This window comes from Phoenix dactylifera, unplaced genomic scaffold, assembly GCF_009389715.1.
Source record: "Phoenix dactylifera cultivar Barhee BC4 unplaced genomic scaffold, palm_55x_up_171113_PBpolish2nd_filt_p 000194F, whole genome shotgun sequence".
Lineage (NCBI taxonomy): Eukaryota > Viridiplantae > Streptophyta > Magnoliopsida > Arecales > Arecaceae > Phoenix > Phoenix dactylifera.
In genome coordinates, this window is record NW_024067718.1 from 597,490 (window position 1) to 621,964 (window position 24,475).

Genomic DNA, 24,475 nt, shown 5'->3' on the forward strand with positions numbered 1-24,475 from the left:
CGTCTCCAAAGTCTTCTACAAAATTCTCAATGTTTGGCTCATAGACTTCTTCAACACATTCATTCGCTTGAGTCCCGACTTCTAGTTCAGTCATGAGATAGGTCTTGGCATTACACTGGGATGCTATATGGCCAAATTTTTGGCACCTAAAACATTGGGTTTGGCTTCTAGAAGGAGGATTGGGACCTAGTATGCCCTTTTCTTTATCATTTGAATGGTTCTGGACAGGTATCGGGGATGTCCTAATCAGTGCTTGGCTAAGGCCGGGCTGATTAGAAGGATTGGGAAACTGCCTGGGTTGTGGGAGGTAGTTTTGATTAGGTCGGGCTCCTGGGGCCATGGGTCGAGGGTCGGTACGCCTCACTACAGGGGCTTGTAAGAAACTATCTACATCTTGAGCCAACTGGTATGCTTGGCCAAGAGTAGTAATCTCTCGGAGGATTAGTTCTTTCTGGGTCTCCTCGCGGAGTCCTGCCCGAAACCTAGAGAGAGTAACAGTCTTCTCTTCGATTACACCGCACCTCATATGAAACTCCTCAAATCGTGCAATGTAATCAGCAACGGTTGATGTCCCTTGAGTTAGTTTCTGCCACCTATCCATAAGGCGTTGTCGGTAAGAGAATAGCAGATACTTCTCATTCAGCTTTTCCTTCATATCCTCCCAGGTAGTGATGCGAAGAAGCCTTTGGGTCTCATGCATATGTTCAACATTATGCCAATACCAGTAAGCTTGCCCAATAAGCTTCATTTTAGCGAATCGTACTTTTCTATCGTCAGTCATTTCGTACCACTCAAAATAGTTATTCATGGCTGCTCTCCAATCAAGGTACACACTCGGCTCTAATTGACCAGCAAATATGAGGGCATCTACTCGTACGGTACGAAGTAGTCGCTCATCAAGATCGCGCTGGTGATCAGGAGGAGGTTGGTTCCTAGGGGGATGGGGAAAAGCTACAGGTGGTGTGGTCAAACCAAGCTCGGGATAAGCTGCAATTGGGGTTGACGGTTCAGGAGTCCTAGGGTGTTGCACTAAAGCACGGATCTCTCGTTTGAATTCGTCTTGATCAGCTCGTAATGCAGCTAATTGTCCCAAAATATCTTGTAGAACTCTGGGGTCCATGGTGGGTAAAGGGGTCTGAGAGTCAGTGAGGAGGTACTCTCTACCACTACGGGTTGGCATGCAGGGACTACTCTAGTTGGTGATATGATATGCAGTGCTACTAATGAACCCTAACTTACCAAATGCAATGCAAGACAACCTATTAATGCAATCTACTATGAATTCGGAAATCAGCAAATTTTTACAAAGATAACTTAAAATTAAATATTACTAATTTGTACTTTGGTTATTTCAGAGTTAAAGTAGAAAATTAATCACTATGAGAAATTAGGTTGCAAGCACGTATTACAGTCGTTCTAATCCTAAAGTAATCTAATCGACGGATGTTGAGAATTATCCTGTTGCTAAATTGTGCTAATTTAATATTTAGATTTAAATGGTAGGTAGGATGGGTGTGGTAGTAAATGTTCTAGGTTTTGCAGTTTGACAAGAAAGTAAGTTTTCAAAATAGGACCGTCATGCAAGAGAACTAGAACATAATTAGATAACAAACCCAAAAGAAAGAACAACCTGTTACCTGTGGTGGATACAGTCAACCGGAAGCGTCCATTGTAGAGTCTCGAGTACGAAGTTGGCGCCGAGCGAAGCTAGCTAGTGCTGTGGTCTTGGATCTGCAGCATAAGGGGCTCCTGGGCTTTTGGAATGGACTGAAAAATGGCTGAATCGGGCCTGAGACAGGACCTGCAGCTGCTTGGGCCTGGGCCGCGCTCAAATGATAGCCGGCCTGGGTCAATACAGGAGCAAGAGCGGCTGGGGTGGGCGACGCGCTGCTTCCGTGGGTGGTACCTGCGGGCCCGTGGTTTGTGTGGGATGAACCGGGAGGAAAGAAAAAAAAATGGCTGCAGTGGGAAGGATGGGGGGCCAAGGGGAAAATCAGAGTGGGAGAGAAGTGTGAGACGTCGGGGAATGGCGGCCGAAGTCGGGGAGGTAGATGGAGGAGGTTGTTGCAGCGGCGACGGTGGCGTAGTGGCGGCGAAGGGAGGGCGGAGCGCGAGGGCGGAAGCTTCGGCAGTGTTGATGGCGAAGGCCAAAGCTGGTGGCCGCAGTCAAGGAGGCGCTGCGGTCGGCCGGAGTGGCGGAGCAGAGGAAGCGGCAGGCGGATGGCGGCGGAGCTGCTGCGACGGCGGAGGCGGAGCTGCTGCGACGGCGGAGGCGGAGCTCGAGGGAAGAAGTAGGAGGGGTTGGGCGGCGCGGTGGAGGCAGACACCGAAGAAAGAAGGGGATGGTGGCTTCGGCCGGTGGAGCGGAAGCGGCGAAGGGTGGGCGGCGCGCGGCAGAGCTCGGTGGCGGCACGGGTGGAGCGGCGCTCAAGGGCGGCAGCACGGCGTGCGGCCGGAGAAGACGAACAGAGGTAGGGTTTTTTTTTCTTTTTTTTTTTCTTTTTCTTTTTCTTTTCTTTTTTTTCTTTTTTTTAAACTCAGACCCGTTAGGATTCGGGTTAACGGGTTTGACCCGATCCGATACCCTTTACGGACCCGTCATGTGCGGGTCACGTGAAACTTTTTTTTTTTTTGAAGCGGAACCGGGCTAACGGGTAGAGATGGGCATTAGGCCAGGCCGCCCATGGCCCGACACGAAGCGGGCCCCGCTTGCTACAGTAATGGGCCGTGCCTAGCACGGCCCATAAAAGGGGGCCGGGCTGGGTTAAGAATTTCTGGCCCGCGGGCCGAGCCCGGCACGGCCCATAAGGGCCTGGGCTGGCATGATTCGTGGGCCAAGCACAGCACGGCACGATTCGTGGGCCAAGCACGACACGGCCCGCGAGCCAGCCCGGAACGGCCCATAAGGGCCTAAACCGGGCCAGGCGTGGCTCGTCCCTCTTAAAATAAATGAAAATAATTTTTTTTAATAAATTAATAAATATTGGGAACTAAGAATTTATTAATATAAAGCCACCTTAATGGTGGGGGGTTTGGCATAGACCCCTACCAGTTTATTAATTTAAATCAAAATGGTACATGAATGGAGGTTTGGACCTTGGTCTAATCTCCAGAATACAATAAGAAAGGAGAAAAAATAGAGATGACTCACTTTAACAATTAAAAAAAATGTACAATTGTAAAAAATTAAGAAATAAAAATAAATGATCAAAATCTTACTAATCATCAGTATTCACTATTCAGTAGTGTTTGTGTTAGAACCCGCCCATGCCGCAGAAAAATTTCAAAAAATTCAGATGGCAGCGGAAGAGGCATGCGCGGGATCAACCGTTCATTGCATGAACGTTGTTCAAAAAAACGTTCGTAGTTAGATAAGGATTAAAACTTTTAGAACCTTTAGAAGATCAGATCTTCACCTTGTGCGGGTAGATGATCACCGCAAACTGGAGTTCGTGGTTTTAGGATGAAGGTTCGCTTGAAGCTGCACAAGCGTCCGGCCTCTACGGGTATCCACACGAAGCAGAGGACCGATCAAAGCTTTCTTGTCTTCCCGGGGTGCCAGCTCCCTTGCAAAGACTACTTTAGGTGGCTGATGTCTTTCCTTTGAATCAACCCTTGATTGTACTTGGGAGGAGGAAGGGAGATGGAACATCCAAGGAAGAAGATCACCAAGCTTTGCAGCCTTTATCTTTTCCCTGCGTTGGAAGAAGGAAGGGAGGAGGAAGGGAGCCGTCAAGCTTCTTCTTTTCTTCCTCTTTGCATGCGGCTTGAAGACCAAGGGAGGAGAGGGGGCGATAGCTGAAAATAAGAGGGCTTCACATACATTAGGGTGCCAGCCCTTGCTCCCCTTTTAAAGCCATCTAGGGCTCCTACAATTTAGGAGCCCTAGACTAACTTCCTAAGAGGGGGCGCCGGACCCCTCTCTTCATGCCACACCAAGAAAAGGAGAGGGGCTCATGCCCCTCCTATTTGGTTAACCTAATCTTCCTCCAAGGAGGATTAGGTGTCCCTCTCATGGTTTAGTCCTAATCTAATTAGGCTTGAATCAATTTGGTTCAATCTATACTAGTCCTAATCCAATTAGAACTTGAATGAACCATGACTCAATTGAACTCTTCAATCCTAACCCAATTAGGAGTCATGTTGATTCATTAGATTAATAATTAATTAGGACTTAAGAAACCCTAATCCAATTAGGACTTATTTAATTTTAGTCCTAATCCAATTAGGACTCTAATTTGAATCCGAAGTCCTAATCCGATTAGGACTCTAGGAATCCTACTCCAAGTAGGAATCCAATTTTAATTCAAAACTCCTAATCTAATTAGGATTGTAGGAATCCTACTCCAAGTAGGAATTCCAGTCCTACTCCAATTAGGATTCCCAGTCCTAATCCAATTAGGACTCTAGGAATCCTACTCGAAGTAGGATTTGTGTTTAAGTCCAATTAATTAATTCTATTGTTCCTTCTTCAACTGAATATCAATTGAATTGATTACTTGTGATTCCTAATCACGATTCAACCATCGGATCGGTCAATACTTCTAGTGTGTGTGATCTCATAGGTTCTATTCTGATTGGTAGTGAGATATATTGTGATCTCTATCACAATATCATTGAAAACTCCTTTCAATGGGTCGGAACGATTTCAACTCTACTCATTAGGGTTTATCGATCATCGAGATAATCTCTGTGAGTCCCACCATCCACCAGTGACACCTAACAACATGTAGTGGCTACCCAGCAGAATGGAATGATGAACCTCTAGGTGCAGTTATCGTGTGATACAGTCCTACTATCGTGGATCCCTACAGGACGGAGGTCATGGACAACTAGTTAAACCCCATCGCCTGTCATATGTCAAGATTTATTCGACTTAAGCTCGAGAGTGGAAAACTCTTTTTCCACTTTACAATCTGCCCCGGCCGAGGTCTTACGAACTCAGTCTTATAAATCATATAGGATCTCTCCTTATCTATCAAGGTCGATAGATTCCTTATAGGTGCATACCCTACTCCTACAGTGAATCTACTGTAGCCAATCTACACTGCATGGACCCATATGGCTAGAGACCATGTATGTGTGCAGTCAAACTACAATAACCTCACTGTGAGTAGCCGAAGCATCGCAGGTCAAAGGACCAGTCACACTACTGCAACATCAAGCAAGTCACCGACGAGTGGATAGATATCCAAGTGACTTTTTATATTGGTCACGCTCAGTACCCTTGTTCTCTAACAAGCACCTGCACTATTACTTTAGTGTCTCCACACCGTGGACTCGAGTCTCGTCCATCTATAGGAAAAGTAATGTGTGCACTGATCTCATCGGATCGATCACCGTCCTCGTGATGATCCATCGATCAGGAGCGTTTAGAAATTAATCACTAATGATACATGGCTCAAATTCTCAACTCTTGAGAATATGCATCATCATCTTATTAATTCCTTGGACGATTCATAGACATAATAACAATATGAATGAAAAAGATGCCTTTCATTTATTTAATAATAATAAAGTCAAGTACAAATTATGTCCCAGAATTAATAATGTGTCAGCCAAAATTGGCTTCTAGGGCATATATCTAACAGTTTGTATCATCATCATCAGAGGATGTTGTATCATGTCCACCTTTATCTTGAAGTCTCGCCTCAGCATCCAACCAATCTTTGAAGCAGAGAAGCAACTCAACCGTTTCGCCAGTCATCCTACTTCTCTTTTCGTCAAGAACACGCCGACCTGCACTAAAAGCAGATTTCGATGCTACTGTGGACATCGGCACAGCTAAAATATCGCGTGCAATTGCAGACATAACAGAATATTGATTTTTAACACTTTCACCAAGATAATATATGTAGACTCTCTATTTGATTTTCATCATATGCAGACTGTAGATGATTTCGTAAACGGGCTCGGTACTTACCCGCTAGGGCTTTCTTCAACCTCCCTATGGTTACGGGAGGGCGTGCCGATAATCGTGGTGGTGGCTGTTGGCGGATGGAGGGCGCGGCAGCGGCTGCGAGCTTGCGGCGACCGACGGCGACCGACCGCGGGGCTCCACGGCGGCGGTCCCCTCTGCGGATACGACGCAGGCGGCCAATCTCAGGCTTCCGCGGGCGGCAATAGGGTGTGATGAGAGCACAAAAGTGCGATCTAAGTACCATTTAACTTAACTTAATGCTAGCAAAATAATGATAAATAATAGGTGTTAACATTTGCACGATTAAATATTATCCTTAGCACTTATTGTAATTTTTATCATTATTTTAGATAAATTCAACTAAAAAGAATGCATCTTCCCAACTGCAGAATAGAGTACATGACCCTTATTCAGCGAGCCCGAGCGTACAAGCCCCAATCCGGCCGCATCCACGCATCCCGGCTCCCGTGCACAATCTCAGGTGTCCATTTGAAGGAGCTCGCGCTTCAACGTCCAAATCCCATATTCCATCTCCCGTGATCAACCCAATCCCGCGTCCACGGTCCAAGCCAATCCCAGCTCAGCTCACGGCTCATCGCTTCCAACCGAATCCAAACGTTTTTTTTTTTTTTAACTTTCTCAAAACAGGGCTCAACCTCCAGCGTCCCATGATGGATCCATCTTCATCCCGTCCGTTTCCTTCCGCGCCCAATCCTCTCCGCGAATCAAGCCAGCCTTCGTTCCCAGCAAATCTTCAGCCTCCGGATCAGCTTATACCCGGATTCACGTCCGAGGAGCAGCATCTCAAGCGTCCGTGAAGCCCCCGCGATCACCTCTGCATCCATGATCTGCTCTTCCTCCGTTCCAGCAGCATCCGCCCGCGACCAAGCCTCCCACGATCACGCCATCATCTTCAGCCTCTCTCCCGTCGATCTCGCGGCGTCTTCTCAGCAATCCTAGCAGTCCTCCACCTCTTCCGTGATTTCAGCCCGCGATCAGCCTCCTGCGAGTGATCCATGGCGTCCGTCCGAGCTTCTCCCCAGCGATGCAACCATTTCCATCTCCAGCATCCCGATCAACGCCCCTTCTTCCGCCCGTTTCACACGCCTCCCAGCATTCGAAGATCCTGCCGCAGCTCTCATCCATTTGAATCTCCCAGACCTCAGCCTCCCTTGCACGATCCTCGGCGTCCGTTCTCAACGCCGGATCCGCCCGCAATCTCCTCCACGCGCGATCAGGGGAATCCTAGCCTATATGAGGAGGCCTCTGATCCGAAAGGGGGAGCTCCGAGGGGAGGAAGAAGGAGGGGAGCCATCGAAGAAGAAGAACAGGGGGGTGTCGGGCTGCGGGCCTCTTGGTTTCAAACGAAAAAAAAAAAGAAAGGAAACAGGGTATGCCCTGTTTCCGAAAATAAAAAAAAGAGAGAAATAGAAAAAAAATATGAGGAGGCTTATCTCTTTGATGGAGGGCTGATATCCTAGGTGATGGGTGAAGGGAGATCATTTGGTGTACCAAATTCATGATGTAAATTCTAATCCTTTGCTTTATACGATTTATCTTTTGATTATGCCATGATTCTTATATGTTGAAAATTCTTTTATAATTTATGCTTATTGATACATGTCTTCCTCGATTATTTGACTCATCGTTGACGTTATAAGGCACGTTGAATGCTTAACAAAAGAATTCATGTTATCAAGAACATACACCATAATTAAATTTTCTGCTTATAATTCTTAAAGAAAACAAAAGAATCATAGAATTTATCGCAAAAATTTGATATTATCAAAGGAGATTCTGGATCCCTGCACCATCTTAATATATCCTAACTTCGATTCTTTATTTATTGATTTATTTTCTATTTGCAAAACATCATCTTAATCCACAAATTTATTGTATTAATTAAATCTGAAATTACGCTAATAATCCATATTTCGTTCCCTGAGGAATCGACCTCGGACTCCCGAGTTATACTGCTTGTGCGATTCTCCTGCACTTGGGAGAGCAATTTTTCGAAAGCACCAGGGTGCCCGATGGTGGCGGAGCGCTCGGGGCGCGCGGCGACACTTCGGAGGGGGCGGCGCTCGGCTTGGCGGTGGCGTGATGCAGCGGCGGTGGAGCGTGAGAGTGGTGGTTGCGGGCTTGGCGGCCGGCGGGACGGGGCCGACGAACAGGGGTCTTCCCCTCTTTTTTTTTCTGATGAGAACCGAGAGGGAGGGAGGGACCTTCTCTCTCTTTTTTTTTTTGTGTGTGTGTGTGTGTGTTATTCTGGTGAGCACCGAGGGGAAGAGACAGAGATGATGTCTCGGGTGGGATTTTGGTGGAGTGAATTAATAGGGCTAGTGGACCGTAGGAGGTTGAGGGAGAAAATGCTCGATCGTGTCTTTGGCAACGGGGGCAAAGCCAGGGCTCTAATACTAAGTTGATGCCGAACCAGATCCGGGAAGGATGACTGCGGTGATGATGTTGTACTTATGGTGAGATGAAAGAGGAAACGAAGGAGGAGAAGAGAAGGATAAAGAAGAAGAGAAGAAGGAGAAGGGAGGAGGAAAGGAGGGAAAACGTGGGAAAAGAAAAGTCTTAATTCTTCATTAACCCTAATCAACATAAAAGTTTCCTATAAATAGGGCCCAATAAGAACAATTAAAATAAACCCCCTTACACAAAATAATTCTCAATAAACCCAAACTACACAAATAAAGTCCAACAATAATAAAATTGCAAACAAACCCAGAAATAAAAGAAAATAAAATGCAAATAAAGTTGGGGAGACTAAACGGCAGAGTGGTCAGCTCTGATGTCCCCATCACTCGACGCACTTAAACATAAATTCACATATATTCGCCTGAAACACTAGATTGAATTCATTAGTACAACATGAAATATACTCAAATGCTTTGAGTTCATCAAAATCAAATAGGGGTATAATCAATTACTCTACAATAACATCCTCTTCAATCTCCTCTTTCTTATTAACAATCAACCTAAATACCAAAAGTGATTATTTTTAGAAATTTAATGATTCTCAATTCGCTCTATCTCTATCTCTATTTCTAGTTTTACTTAAACTGTATTTTATGTATTTCATCTTAGTCCTACTTAATTTAAAATCCTTAAATTCTAATGCACTCTTCCATATTCCAACTTACAATTAGTTCCAATCTTAGCTCCATCCACTAAAATTATATCATGCAAATAGCATACACCAAAAAATATCCTCCTGGATTTACCCAGTAAGCTAATTTATAACTTGTGTAAAAAGTTAAATACTTAGAGGACATCTTTGATACAAATATATTGTCATAGGAAACTCATTATTAATCAATAATTCTCGTACTATTATTCGCTCTATCACACATGTCCTTAATTACATTAATAAACTAAGAGAGACTTCTTTCTTTTTTAACACCTACCATAAGAAAAATGGGAAGCTTTTTGAGTTTAATAAGATTTTAAAGATGACATCTTTGATATAAATATATTGCCATAGAAAACTCATTAGTAATCAATAATTCTCATACTAGTATCCACTCTATTACACATGTCCTTAATTACATTAATATAATTGACAGAGACTCCTTTCTTATTAAACAAATTATAGCCAATCAAATTACTCCCAGGTAGTCGGGAAGCTTTTTGAGTTCTTGAGCCCTGTATATACCAAAGATCTTCCTAGCACACAATCGATGTGGACTAAAGACATGCATCCATGAGCTCACATATACTCCCCCATGTCAACCCTGTCATTCTCACCAGGTTAAGAATCCAAATTTTATGAAATCCAATCATAAATGTGGTGATCGATCCTTGGTTAGCTCCAAATGAGCCTTTGCTATAATGTTCCATATTCCACATGGATTGTAGACCCAGTGTGCTCCCCAACTTCAGATTTATCATCTACTTCTTTGCATCACATAGGTATTTTGCTATAATGATTATTTCAATCATTTGCAAAGTTTGCTTCACCAAATAATCAACAATAAATTCATAACAAGGAACAAAAACAACTTTGGCAACCACCATTCCTTGTAGACCCACAACTGCTAAAAATGGACTATATGGAATATGGTTCATCCTCAATAGATCTGCAAGGCAATATTCTGATAGATTAGGCTCTGCCAATAACACTTTTTCTTCCAAGTGGAGCCGCTAGCGAATTCACGTAATTAACAAAATCCAATTATTAGAGAACCCATACAGAAGAAGGATACACTGAAAAATGTTGTGTTCTTGTTTCTTTTTTTGGGACAAAAAATGAACAGAGAATAGGGCTACAATGTTTTCTGCCTTCTCAAACCCTTCTTTCTCTGCTCTTAAAGCTAATAAATCTTGCACTGAATAAAATGAATAGACTAGGAAATGGAACTCCAAGTAAATTAATAAATAAATCCATGGCATACAACTTCTCGTAAAACCTACTTAATTTCTATCTTAATCCCTCGAGCAAGCTTCCACTCTTCTTCTAACTCAAGAATATAAGCTTATTCTCTAATCTCTCTATGACAATCAAGAAAAACAACATCCAGGTAATTCACAAAATGATTTAAAAATTTGGATAGGATTTTGAGATTAGATTAGCTTTGGCTAATCTGAGTTAGCCATCAGTTTGCACAGTTGGTGCAAAACTAAGGAAATCTACTTTAATTATGATGGTATCAGTTCCCTGTCCAAGGCGCTACGGTCCTCTTACCAGGGCCGGCCCGAGCGATAGGTGACCGAGACGGTCCCCTAAGTCCTCGAGCCAATGGAAGGCCTCCGGGAGGTGTGACCAAAACAAAAGCAAAGGCCTTATGTAAAAACGGAAACGGGAGCTGGCTACGAGTCTTCCCCCTTGATGGAAGGGAGATGAAGAGTTTCCTGGCCTGCAGAGGGGTAATTTGGGAAATTAGGGACAGTAGTTTTGTTTTGGGTGGAGAGAGAGGGAGAGGGAGAGGGAGAGGGGAGGGATTTGGTTGGCTTGATACACGCCTGAAGCCACTCTTATCTTTCATCCCTTCTCTTTTTTGGTTTTGGTCTTGGTTTTCCTTCCCTCACATTACTCCTGATCCAGCTGGGCCACCAGCAAGAAAGATGGGGGGATTGGAGATGGACTTCTTGGAGGGTGGAGATTCTTTTAATTTTCTCCTCTCGGTTTCTTCTCCCCTCTTGGGTGGTAGAGAGAGAAAAGGAGGGAGGGGGTTGAATGGCTACTATGCTGTGATGTTGCAGTGCACTCACTTGAAGGGGAGATGGTGGGATGGGACTTTTATTAATTAGATGGAGTGAATTTCCCATAATGCCCCTACTTTCTCTTATAGAGAGGATCCTTTTGGACAAATTCTTTTCTTTACCTTAGACCATGAAGTGCCACGGGATGACCTTTTCTTATCCTGCCCTTGCTTGACATGGTACCCAGTATTGCCAAGAATTATCTCAATTATTTAATCAATTTCATGGCCCTTCTTTTAGAGCAATTACATTTCTATGCTTCCATTCAAAAATTATATTAGACTGGAAAAGCTTCTTGTTAGATTCATATATCTTTGTTGAAATAGTGTACTTGATAGCCATCTATTTTCATATTATTTTTTAAGTATTTTATATTTATTAAAAAAATTATTATTAAAAAAAAAGAGGCCTCATTCATTGGATTCGCCTTAGGCCCGCAAATGTATCGGACCGCCCCTGCCTCTTACAATGTTACAAGGGCAAAACACATACTAATTATACCACATATAGTACTCTAAAACATTTTGTAAATTAAATGCAAGGATTCAATCAGAGTGTGATTTAAAGATAAATGATGCTAATGGCAATAAACAAAAAAACTGCCTGTGCAGACTAATTGTCAGGCATCATATAAGCTAGTTTGTGGCTTCAGGTTATACAGCTGAAGGCAACCTTGGCAGCAGTTGGCCAAACATGGAGCTGCAAAACAATAGAAGGCATCATTAGTTAACCCATGATGCAAGTTCTTAAAAAAAGCAATGATGGCTTGCAATGTGTTACAAAAGCCTGATAGGTCACAGAGAACACACCTTTTGACATAGTAGTAACAGAAGTCAGCCAGGATGAATGTTTGAACAATTTCTGAGAGGAGGAGCGCAGAAATCCAAAGGAAGCCAGTTCCCATATAGGCTAGAAAGTATCCACGAGTCTCGATTAACTGCACAATGAACAACAGTTTGTTTTAATAAACAGGCCTATTTTCACTTTATTGTATTGCTTACATTAAATTACCAATTGCAAAATAGAATACAAATATTTTTGGCATATGGGATGATGCAACTATGATTAAGAGGATCGAATGAGACGAAGAAATATCGATTTGGCTGCAATCCTATAAGCAGATTCAACTTATGGGATGAAATTCAGGCCATGGAAATATTTCCATTTATGTAAACCAATAAACAAACTCCCATTTTTGGTAAATCTGCTCTCTCTCTCTCTCTCTCTCTCTCTCTCTCTCTCTCTTCTCTGTGTGTGTGTGTGTGTGTGTGTGTGTGTGTGTTTAGAGAACTAGGACAGGTGGAAGCCTGGCTGAAAAAAGGGCAAGGGCAGGATTGAACACAAGCCTATTTTATCCACACGGGATTTCATCAACTCAACCAATTGGCACCTTCTGCTGCTCTTGTTAGTATTTCTCTGATACATGTTACAAAGAAAGATAGAACTGAGTGGTCTACAAATCTGACAAGGGAATCAACTTCAGGGGGCTCAATGCTATAGCAAGCTTCAGTAACTGCCCTCATTCTATGTATTACAAGCACACAGGGAGCACAGATAAAAGGTACTTGGATTTATTATGGCACAGCCATGGAAGCATTAGAAGATAATTAATTGTCAAGGACATAATAACTAAGTTGATGCAGAAATAACCAAAGCAATTTTGTATTCATGTTAGTATTCAGCCCCCAGAGTGATGAAACTAGATCCATAGGTTGACTGTGAAAGCAAGACTACTGTTGGTGATGGAACAAAAGTAGTTACAGTGGAGAACACAGACCTACTCAACACGAAAGAAAAGGGAAAATAATTTAGAAACTCAAAGAATCTCACGCTAAAGAATCACTCAGCTGTTGAGGACATCTTTGCTTCTTCTAAATTGACACCACAGAGTTTGCTTAGTCTCAGGACCAAGATGAGAGCTCTGCACCAGCTGAGCGATTTTTTGACCAAGTTTTCTGGGTTACACTAGCAGTACTCAGAAAGAAACATATTGGACATTGTCTCAATCCTCAGACCAAAATCCAATAATAGCCCATGATTAAAGCACATAGATCTTAGAAAATACTTATTAAATTATAATAGGAAAACTTTCCCAGATAAAACAAAGGGGAAAAATCAAAGGATATGATTTTGCAGGATTTTCTAAGTTTGTGCAATTAGAGGTAAGTTTTTGTCACTTGGCCCACAGCTTGCAACCAAGATCAAGCAATTAGCTGTGGATTAAAGTCTCATAAGTTTGCTTGGCCAGAGCTTATGAATACCTAGCCCAAATTACATCAACGTCAGGATCAAGTGAAAATGTCTAATAAAACAGTCTTAATAAGGCCCAAATTCTTTAGCAGTCAAACAAAAGGGGAGTATCGAATATAGCCAGAACCAAAATATTTGGTTGCTTTCAGATGGATAGGGGACATTAATGTTTCTTGAGTTAGGAAAACCAACTCCAACAATTACGCGTGAGCCCAGAACTAGTAGGGCTCAATACATGGTGAGATTCATTACATATCTTTTAGGTCATTTCCATTCATCTTTATCGAGAAAAATGCATTCTCTAAAAAAAGGCTTTAATTGACACTATGATTTAGCTTTGTTTAGGATTAGGTTGTAATTAATGATCTAAGATTAGGCTTCAGTTACTGGTCTAGGATTTGGCTATACTTAACGGTTTGGGATTGGGCTTTAGTTAGCAGTTTGAACTGTGCTTGGACTAGTTTTAAGATGCCTCCCACCCCTCTCAAACTCACATACACCCCTCTCTCTCTTTTTATCATGTTCACCCCCTTTCTTTGTTCTCTCAGGCGCCAACTCTTGATAGCACTTGCACCCACACAAGTTCAGCCCTCATCACAATAAACATATTTTCAAACTTAATCCCTTTCAATTGTGAACAGCATATTTTTGGGTAGAAATCCAAAACCCCAAGAGGCAAGAGATTTAAATTTGGTGTGACAGAAAATAAATAATTAGGTTCTTTTCTAGAAACTAAAACTGTATTAACATATTTTTCAAATAACTTTCTGCATATGTTATTTATTCTAAAAGTTTCTGCATAGTATAATATCTGTAAAATTACTTTTCAGAGAACTAAATCTGTTTTAATTTATGCAAACTAATTTTCTAGTTAATTATTACATTCCATATATCATATTTTTTTGATTTTAAATATTTCTGTCAATATAAAAACTCTGCACATTAATTTCTGTGAACTAATTTACAGCCAATTGAATTTCTGGTTATTAGATTTCTGTATACTATAATTCTGTAACTTATTCCATGAAATAACAATTCTGCAAATAAACTTATGTGCAAGAAGTTACAGCAAATTAAATTCCTAATTATTATATTTCTGCATGCTATATTTCAATAAAATAAATTTCTACTTGTTAGATTTGTCCATGCATTATTTCAGCTATCAAAAGTTCTGACAATTTTCCAAAAGTTCAGCATACAAGACCACATGGTTAGAATTTAAAGATCATCCAGCCCACTATGCCTTTGTTAATGTTGAAAATGTTATAACAGAGGTGTGATGAGTTGGGCTCTGTTTTTTTTTACTTTTAAATTTTAGGGTATTAACAAATATAGAGAACATTAGTTTGGGGGTTTTATTATTATAATTAGACAATTAGGGGACCTAGTTGGTTTATGTGCTTAGAACAATAGCAATGCAAGTTTTGGGGCTAAGTGTAACTTACTTGAATGCATAACCTTCTCCGAGATTCCTAGGACTTACAAGAAATTATTAGGGTATTTGTATAAATTTGGAAACTTAAGTTATAAAAATCATCTTGGTCATATTTTTGATCTCTATACTGCAATATGGTTATTAGGTCTTTTAGGGCACCGGTTGACCATTTGGGCATTTATTTAGACTGTGTTGCAAGGTAGGTAACCAACCTTTAGCCTTTCTAATGTTTTTAACTCATTATTCTCTTGAAATATAGTTATGTTAAATAACTTCGTAAAATATTTTGAAATTTACAATTATTAAATATGAAAACCTCTTTTGGATCATTTACACTGCCTGACCATCATGATGCTTATATATAAACCTCTTTGGGTTATTTCCAAAATTCATAGTTTTACTTTATGTAATTATTTTGTTAAAATATTTGTCTTATTTGGTCCAACTAGTTAAGATTATTGGTTACTTTCTGGGTGTAGAGCTCACTCTTATATCCTTTTATTTTAGATAGTACAGGGGCAGATACATTGCAGTGTAAAACATAAGATAAATAATTGTGTATTTGAAGAACAAATAATCTATTTCCATTCAAATAGCTTGGATAAAATTTATTTTGTGCAACTTTGATTGATAAAAAATAACTACATAATTCATGACACCAAGTGAATGTAAGAGAATACACAATATTTGCCTGATTAGATATTTAATTCAATAAGAAATCTTATGCATGATTAGATATGTGTCTGCGAGTTCATAAAGCACACCTTCATATAAATAATTATCTTTTATTAATTATGTTCATATTTGATAGTTCCGTACAAACAACATATACATAGTAGGTTATTTGACACAGAAAAAGATACTAATTATGATAAAGTGATGATATAATTTAATTACACCACTATTGGTAAGAAAATATAAAAAATTAAATTAAAGAGAATTATTAGATGCATGCATAACATGGCTCTTCATTTCCTTATAAGTACTTGTATCTATTCCAAACTTTCGTACTAAGCTCATGAAACTTCGTGAAGTGTGGTTGATCTGACCCAGTTATAACCATTCCCAACCTCAAAACTCACCATTATTATATTATCAAAAGAATATAATATTATATTACTGGTCTAGGAGATCATGAATCGCAATAGTTCATAATAGCTTGAATGCACATTACTTATTCCATCTTTTAGTACTAGTGAAAGGTAAGTGAGGTCATTAAATAGTCTATATCACTATTAAATTAATGATCATCGACCAAGAAAAATAAATGTAGGAAAACCAAAATAAAGTTTATGTTGTCAAATTCGTTGAAAATTTTTATGTCAGACCCATCTATTTGATGTCACTATTTTTGGAATATGTGGTAGGTCTAAAATAATAGCCATTGTAATGGTTCAGGAGCCCTTTCAAATTGTTATAGCACAATAACCAAATTTTAGTAACTATATAATTTTGCTATGACTTCATTATAGCGGCCATTATATCAAAATGAAAGTACAGTCATTGATTCACATTTTTACTATGTATTCCATCATAAAGAAATATTTTCACTTTTATATAAATAAAATGATATTCCCAACTAAAATATCTTATATTTATAGCAGCTTAGTTAATTTTTCATTTTGAAATTGATGGTATAATTAAGTAACATAGTTATGTATTATTACTAACCATTATTTTCTAGTATAACATTTACATATATTTTTCTTAATATTATATAACATATATTTCTCTTGAAAATCTGCCATTGCGAGGACCTCGAACCCTAGACCTTCAGTTAACCAACTACATCATGACACCCACATGATAACAATCTTTAAAAAATTACAGCTCCCCATCCTAGCCAGACCAAAATGGGTGCTAGGATGAGAAGTAGGATGAGGAATCAATAAAAGAATTTTCCCTTCCCGTTTTTAGTGTAGATAATAGAGTTTGAAGATTATGAGCAGGCATGACTGATTAATTGGGGGAATTGTTCTGATCTTAAGTTCATAGCTATTATCTCGATCTCGATTATGTGTTTTAGATCATATTTCTGGAGATATATGGCATTGGCTTAGTTTTTTAATTACATTACTATTTGGAGATTTTTTAGGCTGAACTAAGTTAGCACCACAGCATGTTATACTGGAATTGATACCTGGATTATTCTTGTGGAAGACTGATTTACGGGTTGGAGACTCGAATGCATATGGGGTTAAGCTCTTCTGGTCTTTCGCAGTTACCATAATTTACAGATGAATAGTTAATATTAAACATTAGATCTTTCTTTTAGTTAAGAAGAAAGCACCTAGAAAACAATTGAAAAATAATGGAGACAAGCCATGCAGCATAACTCAGTCTAGACTTTGATTCTAAGGAAAAAACCTACAGAATATTTATGAACTCGAAAGGAGCAGCAAACTCCCAAACTGAAAAAAAATATGAAAACAAAAGTGATATAATCTACACTACATACTTGAAATATTTAAGTGTGGCTGGTTGTTTCTTATGGATTTCATATTAAATTGAGAGCTACAAATTGAAAGTTGAAAGCAAGTCACCCGAATTATCCAATGTGCACAGCCCAAGAATCTTGAAACTCCCAAAGCAAATACATAATGAGCTGTGAAGGGTTCAATCATCTGCAAAGTTGAATATCAAAAAATATTAAAAGTGATTGGGTAAAAAGTATAGATATCCAGAAAAGACCTAGTGTGACCTCTTGCACCTTAGCATTTTGCATTAGTCTGAGTTGAGGAAGCACTGATACAGATTCCAGATACACACAAAAGGCCCAAAAAATTCTATTGAATTGGAATAAGTCGACCAAGGGATGGATGAGAATTGCTAGCACAGCACAAGGAACCACCTGCAGAAAATATATTACTCATGTAGAAGTGAAAAAGTTGATATTCACTCTGTTTTCTAAAGTACTTAAGTTTCTCACTTTAAACTTCTAATGAGAAACCTGAATACAAGGGAGCTTTAAGGAGAGAAAATTCAATAATATGCAATCTTGCATGCTTTATAACACGACATATAATTGGGATTCAAAAGTAACACCACCAGAGCTAGCACAATCACCGTCAACTAAGATCACTTTATACCACCATTCAATCACAATCAAGATATTAAACTAAAGAACTGCAGAAATATTTAACATGATGTAACTTCGCATCTTTGTGAAAGAATTTATGCACCAGGGGCAGAAAATGTGTCATATACCACCTGATAACATTAGTTTATACTGTATATGGAAATTATAATGATGCGTTTATTATGATAAACAATTGTTTTAGAAAGTAAGCATATAGTATATGAATATATTTTAACATGCCATGTAAATCGGTGAATTGATATAAAATACAATAAACATATAGAAGTATGAGCAGAAATTAATACTCCATTAACCCAAACTACAATTGCAAATTTTAAATCCAAAACATAGTGTCCCCTATTAAATGTGTCCAGGCTTGGATCCAGATCCAGTTCCAAATTTAGGCTTTAGATCCCAACCTGAAAACCCAAAAGACCAACCACCATGAGACGATAATGAGTCCTATCTTGACAATGATGCTAATTAGAAATGCAGCAACTACTCATCAGTTTAAGTTGTGCTTGTTCGAAAATTAGTATTGCTGCCGAAGTATTTATCTGTTATGTGAGCACTCCCTCATCAAGATATTTCAAAGGGGCCCTCATATATCTAAGCATACTGAAATTAACGCATGGATCCAATGGACAGTATTAAATTGTCAAAAAGACATTCTACATTGTTTCTCTGAAGTATATCTCAATGGTGTACCGATGATGAGAGGTTATATAGCATGTTAAAAACATTCTAACTATTTTGACCAGCACTATTTCATTTGTCTTATAAGCTTCCAAGTAGAGCAACAGGAATCAACCCAGAAGAGCCAAAGCAACATCCAGAAACTACCCAAAACCCATTTATTAATAAACCCACCACGATGTATGGATTTAATTTTGGAAATCAGATTTGAATCTGGGTTTAAATCCTAAGAATGTTGTCCAAAATTGGGCATGGATATAGCATGATCTGACCTGAATCTGACCCATCACCTCCCCTATTTAGCTATTTAAGAGTTAGGTATTAAGCTTGAAAAAAAATCATGAGAATGCTATATATGAGAAGAAATTAATCACAATGTAGTACAGTAAAAGAAGATCTAGAAAAATCAAGGTCTAAAAAGTTAAAGCAGATAGGGATTAAACAGATAGAATTATCAAATCCCATTCTGGAAAACATATAAGTATTGATGGCAGTGCAGTTTATTACCAAGTAATATCTTGGCATACTGTCTAATTCTTTAATGTAGCTTGACTTCAGTCTGAATCGTATCATATATATAACCCAAAGAGTTGGGACAAGTGTTGCAAAATCAAGAACTGTATGAATGTTCATTGTAATCATGAAACTGCAATACAGCCGTACAGCTAGGAATGTTGCAGTTAACTCTTGCGATTTCAACGAAAGACCTAAGGACAAGAAAACAGAGTGTCAAAACATGGATTATTTGAATAATAAAAACAATGGCATCATAAGAAGAATCTAAAAAAAAAGAAAAATGAAAAACCACTTTCATTCTTTCAACTGACAATTTGCAGGTATAATATACGATGTAAAAATAACAGGTCATCTTTCTTTGCCTGATTCTTATAGAGTTCAGCGATTTCCTACAAAATCAAGAAAGGTCTGTCAATGGCCCATTCTCTCGAGTTCAAATTGCTACACATGTCAGCAGATTTAATATGTGAATCAGGAATATTTGCCACAATATATTATATCCGAAACGCTACCTTAAGTCGACATGACTGCTAAATTGTTAGTATACTCCTGAAAGAAACAGAGGTTGTCATTAACATTTTTTTTAATTTCATGACAACAAAATCACCCTTTGGAATCTGCACCATTCCAGCTTTGTGTATACAGTTCTTGGTATCTAAACCACTCAAGATTACACTACTCAAAAAGATATACGATGAACCACTAATAGGGGTCTAGCAATCCCATCGCATATCCTCCTTCCAAAAAATAATCAGAACACCATCACCATCCAAGTGTTTTTTCATCAAATGAACTTGCTTGTGAAGCACAATTCTTAGTGGAGAAGGTTCTATGCAATAATAATTAAACTCTTATAACCAGCTGTCAACCTGACATCAAACATCTAGAAAATGGGTAAAGGAAAATCCAGGCAAGAGAAGGTTATGCAATAAAACAACAAAATCTCATAGAGAAAGATAAGATTACAATTCAAAAGATACACATTTCTAGTTTTCTACTGAAAATTGCCCATTCAAAAAATTCTTCATTCCTGTATTTCTCAAATTGTCGAGAGCTCAAGTCTTAAATCACTCTAAAGATATAGATATACAGGGAGACTTGCTCACCAAATTGTTTATTTTGACTAGAAAAGTGCTAGATGCCTAGCCCTAGAGAGAACCTTGCTGCCTGGATGCTTATCAAGATCGAGGTGCTTTCCCCTTCATTCAAAAATTATGACCAAAAAAAGATTGTTACTTGCTCCATCTCCAAAATCTAATACCTATTCAAACCCCATAATAATCTTATTATTTAAGTGACCAAATATGTTAGCTGACTCTCTTATCATTAAGTTTTTTTCTAAGCCTAGGTATTAAATCTTCTTCCCATTGGTAAAGAAAACTTAATTGGATGCATAAACTTTCTTATCCAAAGAAATTTCTGCAATTCTCAAAGTTATGACTTCCGTGGTCTGCTGATTCCACCAAAAATGTAAACCAAAACCTTGTTGTAATACCATTACCCATCTACAAGCCGATGCCCATTCATGAAAGTTAGATGGCTTTTATCACTAGCGTACATGGTAATATAAGAGCATTAGGTCCAATATGAAGGATTAGGATGACTCTTTCATGGCATCTACTTGAATTGCTCTCCTTAAATTATTATCCCTGTTCACCCTTCTCCACAGCCATTTGTCTGACAAATTTAAAATTCTTATTAAGAAATCCAAGTTCCCGAAAAGGTTTGTAGGTTATGCCCCGTCTCATCAATTTATGGTTCCATCTCATCAATTAAGAATAAATAATTGTTTCATTGGAGAGCAGCTTTTAGTAAGACCAAATTACAATGCTTGTGCCCAAGGTTCATGACTTTACCATCCAACCAGCTATGCGCGTTTTTACTCTCAAACAGAATCTAATCCCCAATATTGAGTCTGGTAGGTTTGAGATGCTAAGCAAATAGCTTATGGAAGTAGGTTTCCTCTGCTGCTGGTGAGAATAAAAGTTTCCACCAGCCACATCTATAGTCCAGTGTTGTAATTCCAAATATGGGCAATAGGCAACTTTCTTGAAGAATAAACACTTAATTACAGAACCACTCTTTTTTCCTAAAGTTCAATACAGAACCAAATCAGTAGTTCTTTAGTTGAAAATAACATCTTCCGATGATAGCATGAAATTATTATCAAATTGAACAACAATCAGGATATTGCAATTAGCATAAGCATTCAGGCCTTCAATCTATCCAATTGACTTATTTAATCGTATATTTTAATTCAATATCAAAGGAACAATAACGGAAAAAAAGAACAAAAAATAAAAAAAGAAGGCAGAGAGAGAGAGTCTCAATATCCAAGTCGCCTACAACTATGTATATACCAAAAGAATTATCAACTCGAAAAGACCCATACCCTTGAAGACCAAATTCAACACAATCCTAGGATTTTCAAAAAAAACAATAAAGAAAAAACAATTCCAATATGAAAAAAAAAACCCATCTTCACATAATCAAACGTAGGATCACAATCTACAATTAGTACAATGGCAAAATCAGCCTAAATTCTAACTTTTGGAAATAGAGAACCGACTTGGAACACAATCCTAAGCTTTGCCAAAAAGCCCAAATTCAAACAAAAAACTTTCATTTTCACATAGACCAAAAGCCGGATCACTATCTACAGCTAGTACAATGTCAAAATCAGGCTAAAAAATGTTACCATTTGATCAAACACATCGGCATATGCTTTAGAATTCGCAAAGCAGATACATTACATACTGCTAAATTCTATAGCAACAATTAAAAAAAAGGAAGTGAGAGAGAGCAAAGAAGGGGAAAACCAGAGCAGGTCTTTTTGGTGGTGAGCTTGTAGATGAGGACCAGGATGCCGGCGGCGTGGACGGCCTCGGCGGCGATGAAGAAATGGTTGTAGTCATTGACGAGGTTTTTCAAGGCCACCAGGGCCAGGATGGCCGCCACCGCCCCGAGAAACACCTTCACCCTCACTGACTGCCGCCGGACCCATCCGAACAGCACGTTCACCGGCCCTCTCGTCCCCCTCCGCCTCCCCATCTCCTCACCAAAAACCCAGAGAGAGAGAGAGAGAGAGAGAGAGTAAAGAACAAAAGATGGAAAAAAAATTCGAGGGAGAGAAGCTAATGCACGCCGTGGTTTTATAGACCCCCACCGGAAAACTAAGTAAGCCACGATTCATTGTCCAAAAAAAAAAAAAAAAAAAAAAAAAAAAAAAAAAAAAAAAAGGATTTTGTTTCAAGGTCAATATTTATTACCAAGATTGTATGTATCCTCCACCGGCATGCAAGGATTGAAATTAAAGCATTTATTATTATGTTGTGATGGATTCAACCAAAACTGCTGTAGATCGCTACAATGATTATAACGGTTAGTAGTTACCAAAAAAAAATTTAGAACAGTCATTATTTACATGAAAACATTCTATTTTTTATAATTTTTTAAATAGAAATGAAGGAAGCAAGATGCTTCCCCCCAGCTTTTTATTAATAAATAGTGTAGATATTATTTTTACATAAAATTATCAGTATTGTAATAGCCGTTGTAACTATCTTATAATCGAAAATAATAGATAATTCAAAGTAAGGCTATTTGTTTTTTTTTTTCATTTTTTGACCCTGCTTTCCTTTTTTGGGATGGGAATGTCGCATTAGGATGTTGAAACTTGGGTTGGACTTTTCCGGTAATGCTTTTTTTCTTCTTATATTCTCTCATTTCAATCTTTTTAGATAAGATAGTGACAATTCTATCATGAAGGAAAGATAATTAGAAAATAATAGTGTTACGGGGGAACTTAGCCACCATGCCCCACGTGACCGGCACGCGCGCCCAGGAAGACTACGGCAGTCCCTTGATCCAGCAATCCGACCCCGAGTCGGACATCTTCGGCTCCGCAGCCCGACCCCGAGTCGGCTGCCCCTTGATCCAGCAATCCGACCCCGAGTCGGACATCTTCGCCTCCGCAGCCCGACCCCGAGTCGGCAGCCCCTTGATCCAGCAATCCGACCCCGAGTCGGACATCTTCGGCTCCGCAGCCCGACCCCGAGTCGGCTGCCCCTTGATCCAGCAATCCGACCCCGAGTCGGACATCTTCGTCTCCGCAGCCCGACCCCGAGTCGGACATCTCTCGACAACGACAGGCTATTCCCCAGAGGCACGCCGCAGCCTCCTGCTCCACTACTCCCTGCAACGGTTGTATCTGGCGCTGCTCCACGATCCCCTGTAACAGCCGTACAAGGCGGAGCTCCACTACGCCCTGTCACGGCCGTACCCAGCGCTGCCCCACGACGCCCTGTAACGGCCGTGTCAGTGGCAGCCCCATCGTGCCCCACGATGACGAACCCCCCTGAAAGACCCCCCAGCCTGGTATATATGCGGCTGGGGGGAGAAGGGGGGTAAGCAAGAACTTCCAGAGCATTCTCCTACTTGCTACTATTATCTCTCCTTCTCCTCCAATCTCCTCTGACTTGATCGTCGGAGGGCCCCCACTACCCCAGTGGTGGTGCGAGGCTTGCTTGCAGGTTTTCCGGTGGAAGGTGGAGCGCAATCAACACCAACCAAGGCAACTCAGACGGAATCCCGTTCACACCGCTGTGCCAATCGTTCTCGGTTTGGACCACCAGCAACAGTTGGCGCTAGAGGAAGGGCCCGAATCTCAGAGCGATCGTAATGGCACGGCGAGGTGGTCGTGGAGCTTTCAATGCCTCCGGTCGCGGGGCCTCTCGCGCCTCCGGCCGGGAGGCCGCTGCGTCTCCAACACATTCTCAGCAACACTCCACCGTTCCACCCCCCATTCAGATGGTCGAAGCCGCTCAGTTCGACCAGTTAGCCCAGCAGGTTCGCACCCTCGCGGAGGCAGTGCAGAACCTGCAGGGTGTGATGTCTCGGGCGCCGCAGCGGGCCCAGGAGCCGCTGCTCCCTGAGCGCTCACCTGTCCTCCTCAACCCGCGCTCCTTCCTCTCCCATGGGGAGGAGCGCCGGCGCGAGGAAGATTCTCGAGCACGGTCCATTCTGCCGGGACCTTCCCATCGGAGCTGCGCGGGGTACGAGAGGCGGGCCCGGGCGCGTTCCCAGACCCCCCAGTCCTCAAGGAACCCGCGCTCCAGTCGGTCCCCCTCTCGGTGCACCTTGTCTCCCACCCATCGGTCGCGCTCCCTGGACCGGCGGGTGGACGATCTCCACCGACAACTCCAGGTCCTGAAGGGCCACTCCAAAGATCCCTTCGCCGACTTGGAGATCTCCTCCCAGCCGGCGCTTGCCTCGAGGATCCTGCGGACCCCGAATCCGCCGGGGTTTAAAATGCCGGCGATCGAGCCCTATGACGGGGCGGCGGACCCGCGGGATCACGTCGAGAGTTTCA

The 24,475-nt window shown here is 40.6% G+C and overlaps 1 protein-coding gene across 1 annotated transcript; it reads right to left on the reverse strand.

The window, feature by feature from the left end:
• Positions 1 to 11,527: 11,527 nt before the first annotated feature.
• Positions 11,528 to 22,226, reverse strand: LOC103707152 (ER lumen protein-retaining receptor erd-2.2). The gene is made up of 6 exons (XM_008791535.3): positions 21,924 to 22,226; positions 19,096 to 19,295; positions 17,524 to 17,664; positions 17,357 to 17,437; positions 11,938 to 12,065; positions 11,528 to 11,827 (listed from the first exon to the last, which is right to left on the reverse strand). Exons 1-6 carry the CDS (start codon positions 22,153 to 22,155, stop codon positions 11,782 to 11,784), a joined length of 828 nt encoding a protein of 275 aa, XP_008789757.1. The 5' UTR covers positions 22,156 to 22,226; the 3' UTR covers positions 11,528 to 11,781.
• Between the last annotated feature and the right edge of the window lie 2,249 nt (positions 22,227 to 24,475).

What these genes read in the sequence shown, in the direction of transcription:
- LOC103707152 (XM_008791535.3), bottom strand. Translation starts at nt 22,155, where the DNA reads ATGGGGAGGCGGAGGGGGACGAGAGGGCCGGTGAACGTGCTGTTCGGA. An exon ending in GTATGCCAAGATATTACTTG is followed by an intron (nt 17,665 to 19,095) that starts GTAATAAACTGC and finishes TATTTTCTGCAG; the next exon opens with GTGGTTCCTTGTGCTGTGCT. An exon ending in TGTTACTACTATGTCAAAAG is followed by an intron (nt 11,828 to 11,937) that starts GTGTGTTCTCTG and finishes ATTGTTTTGCAG; the next exon opens with CTCCATGTTTGGCCAACTGC.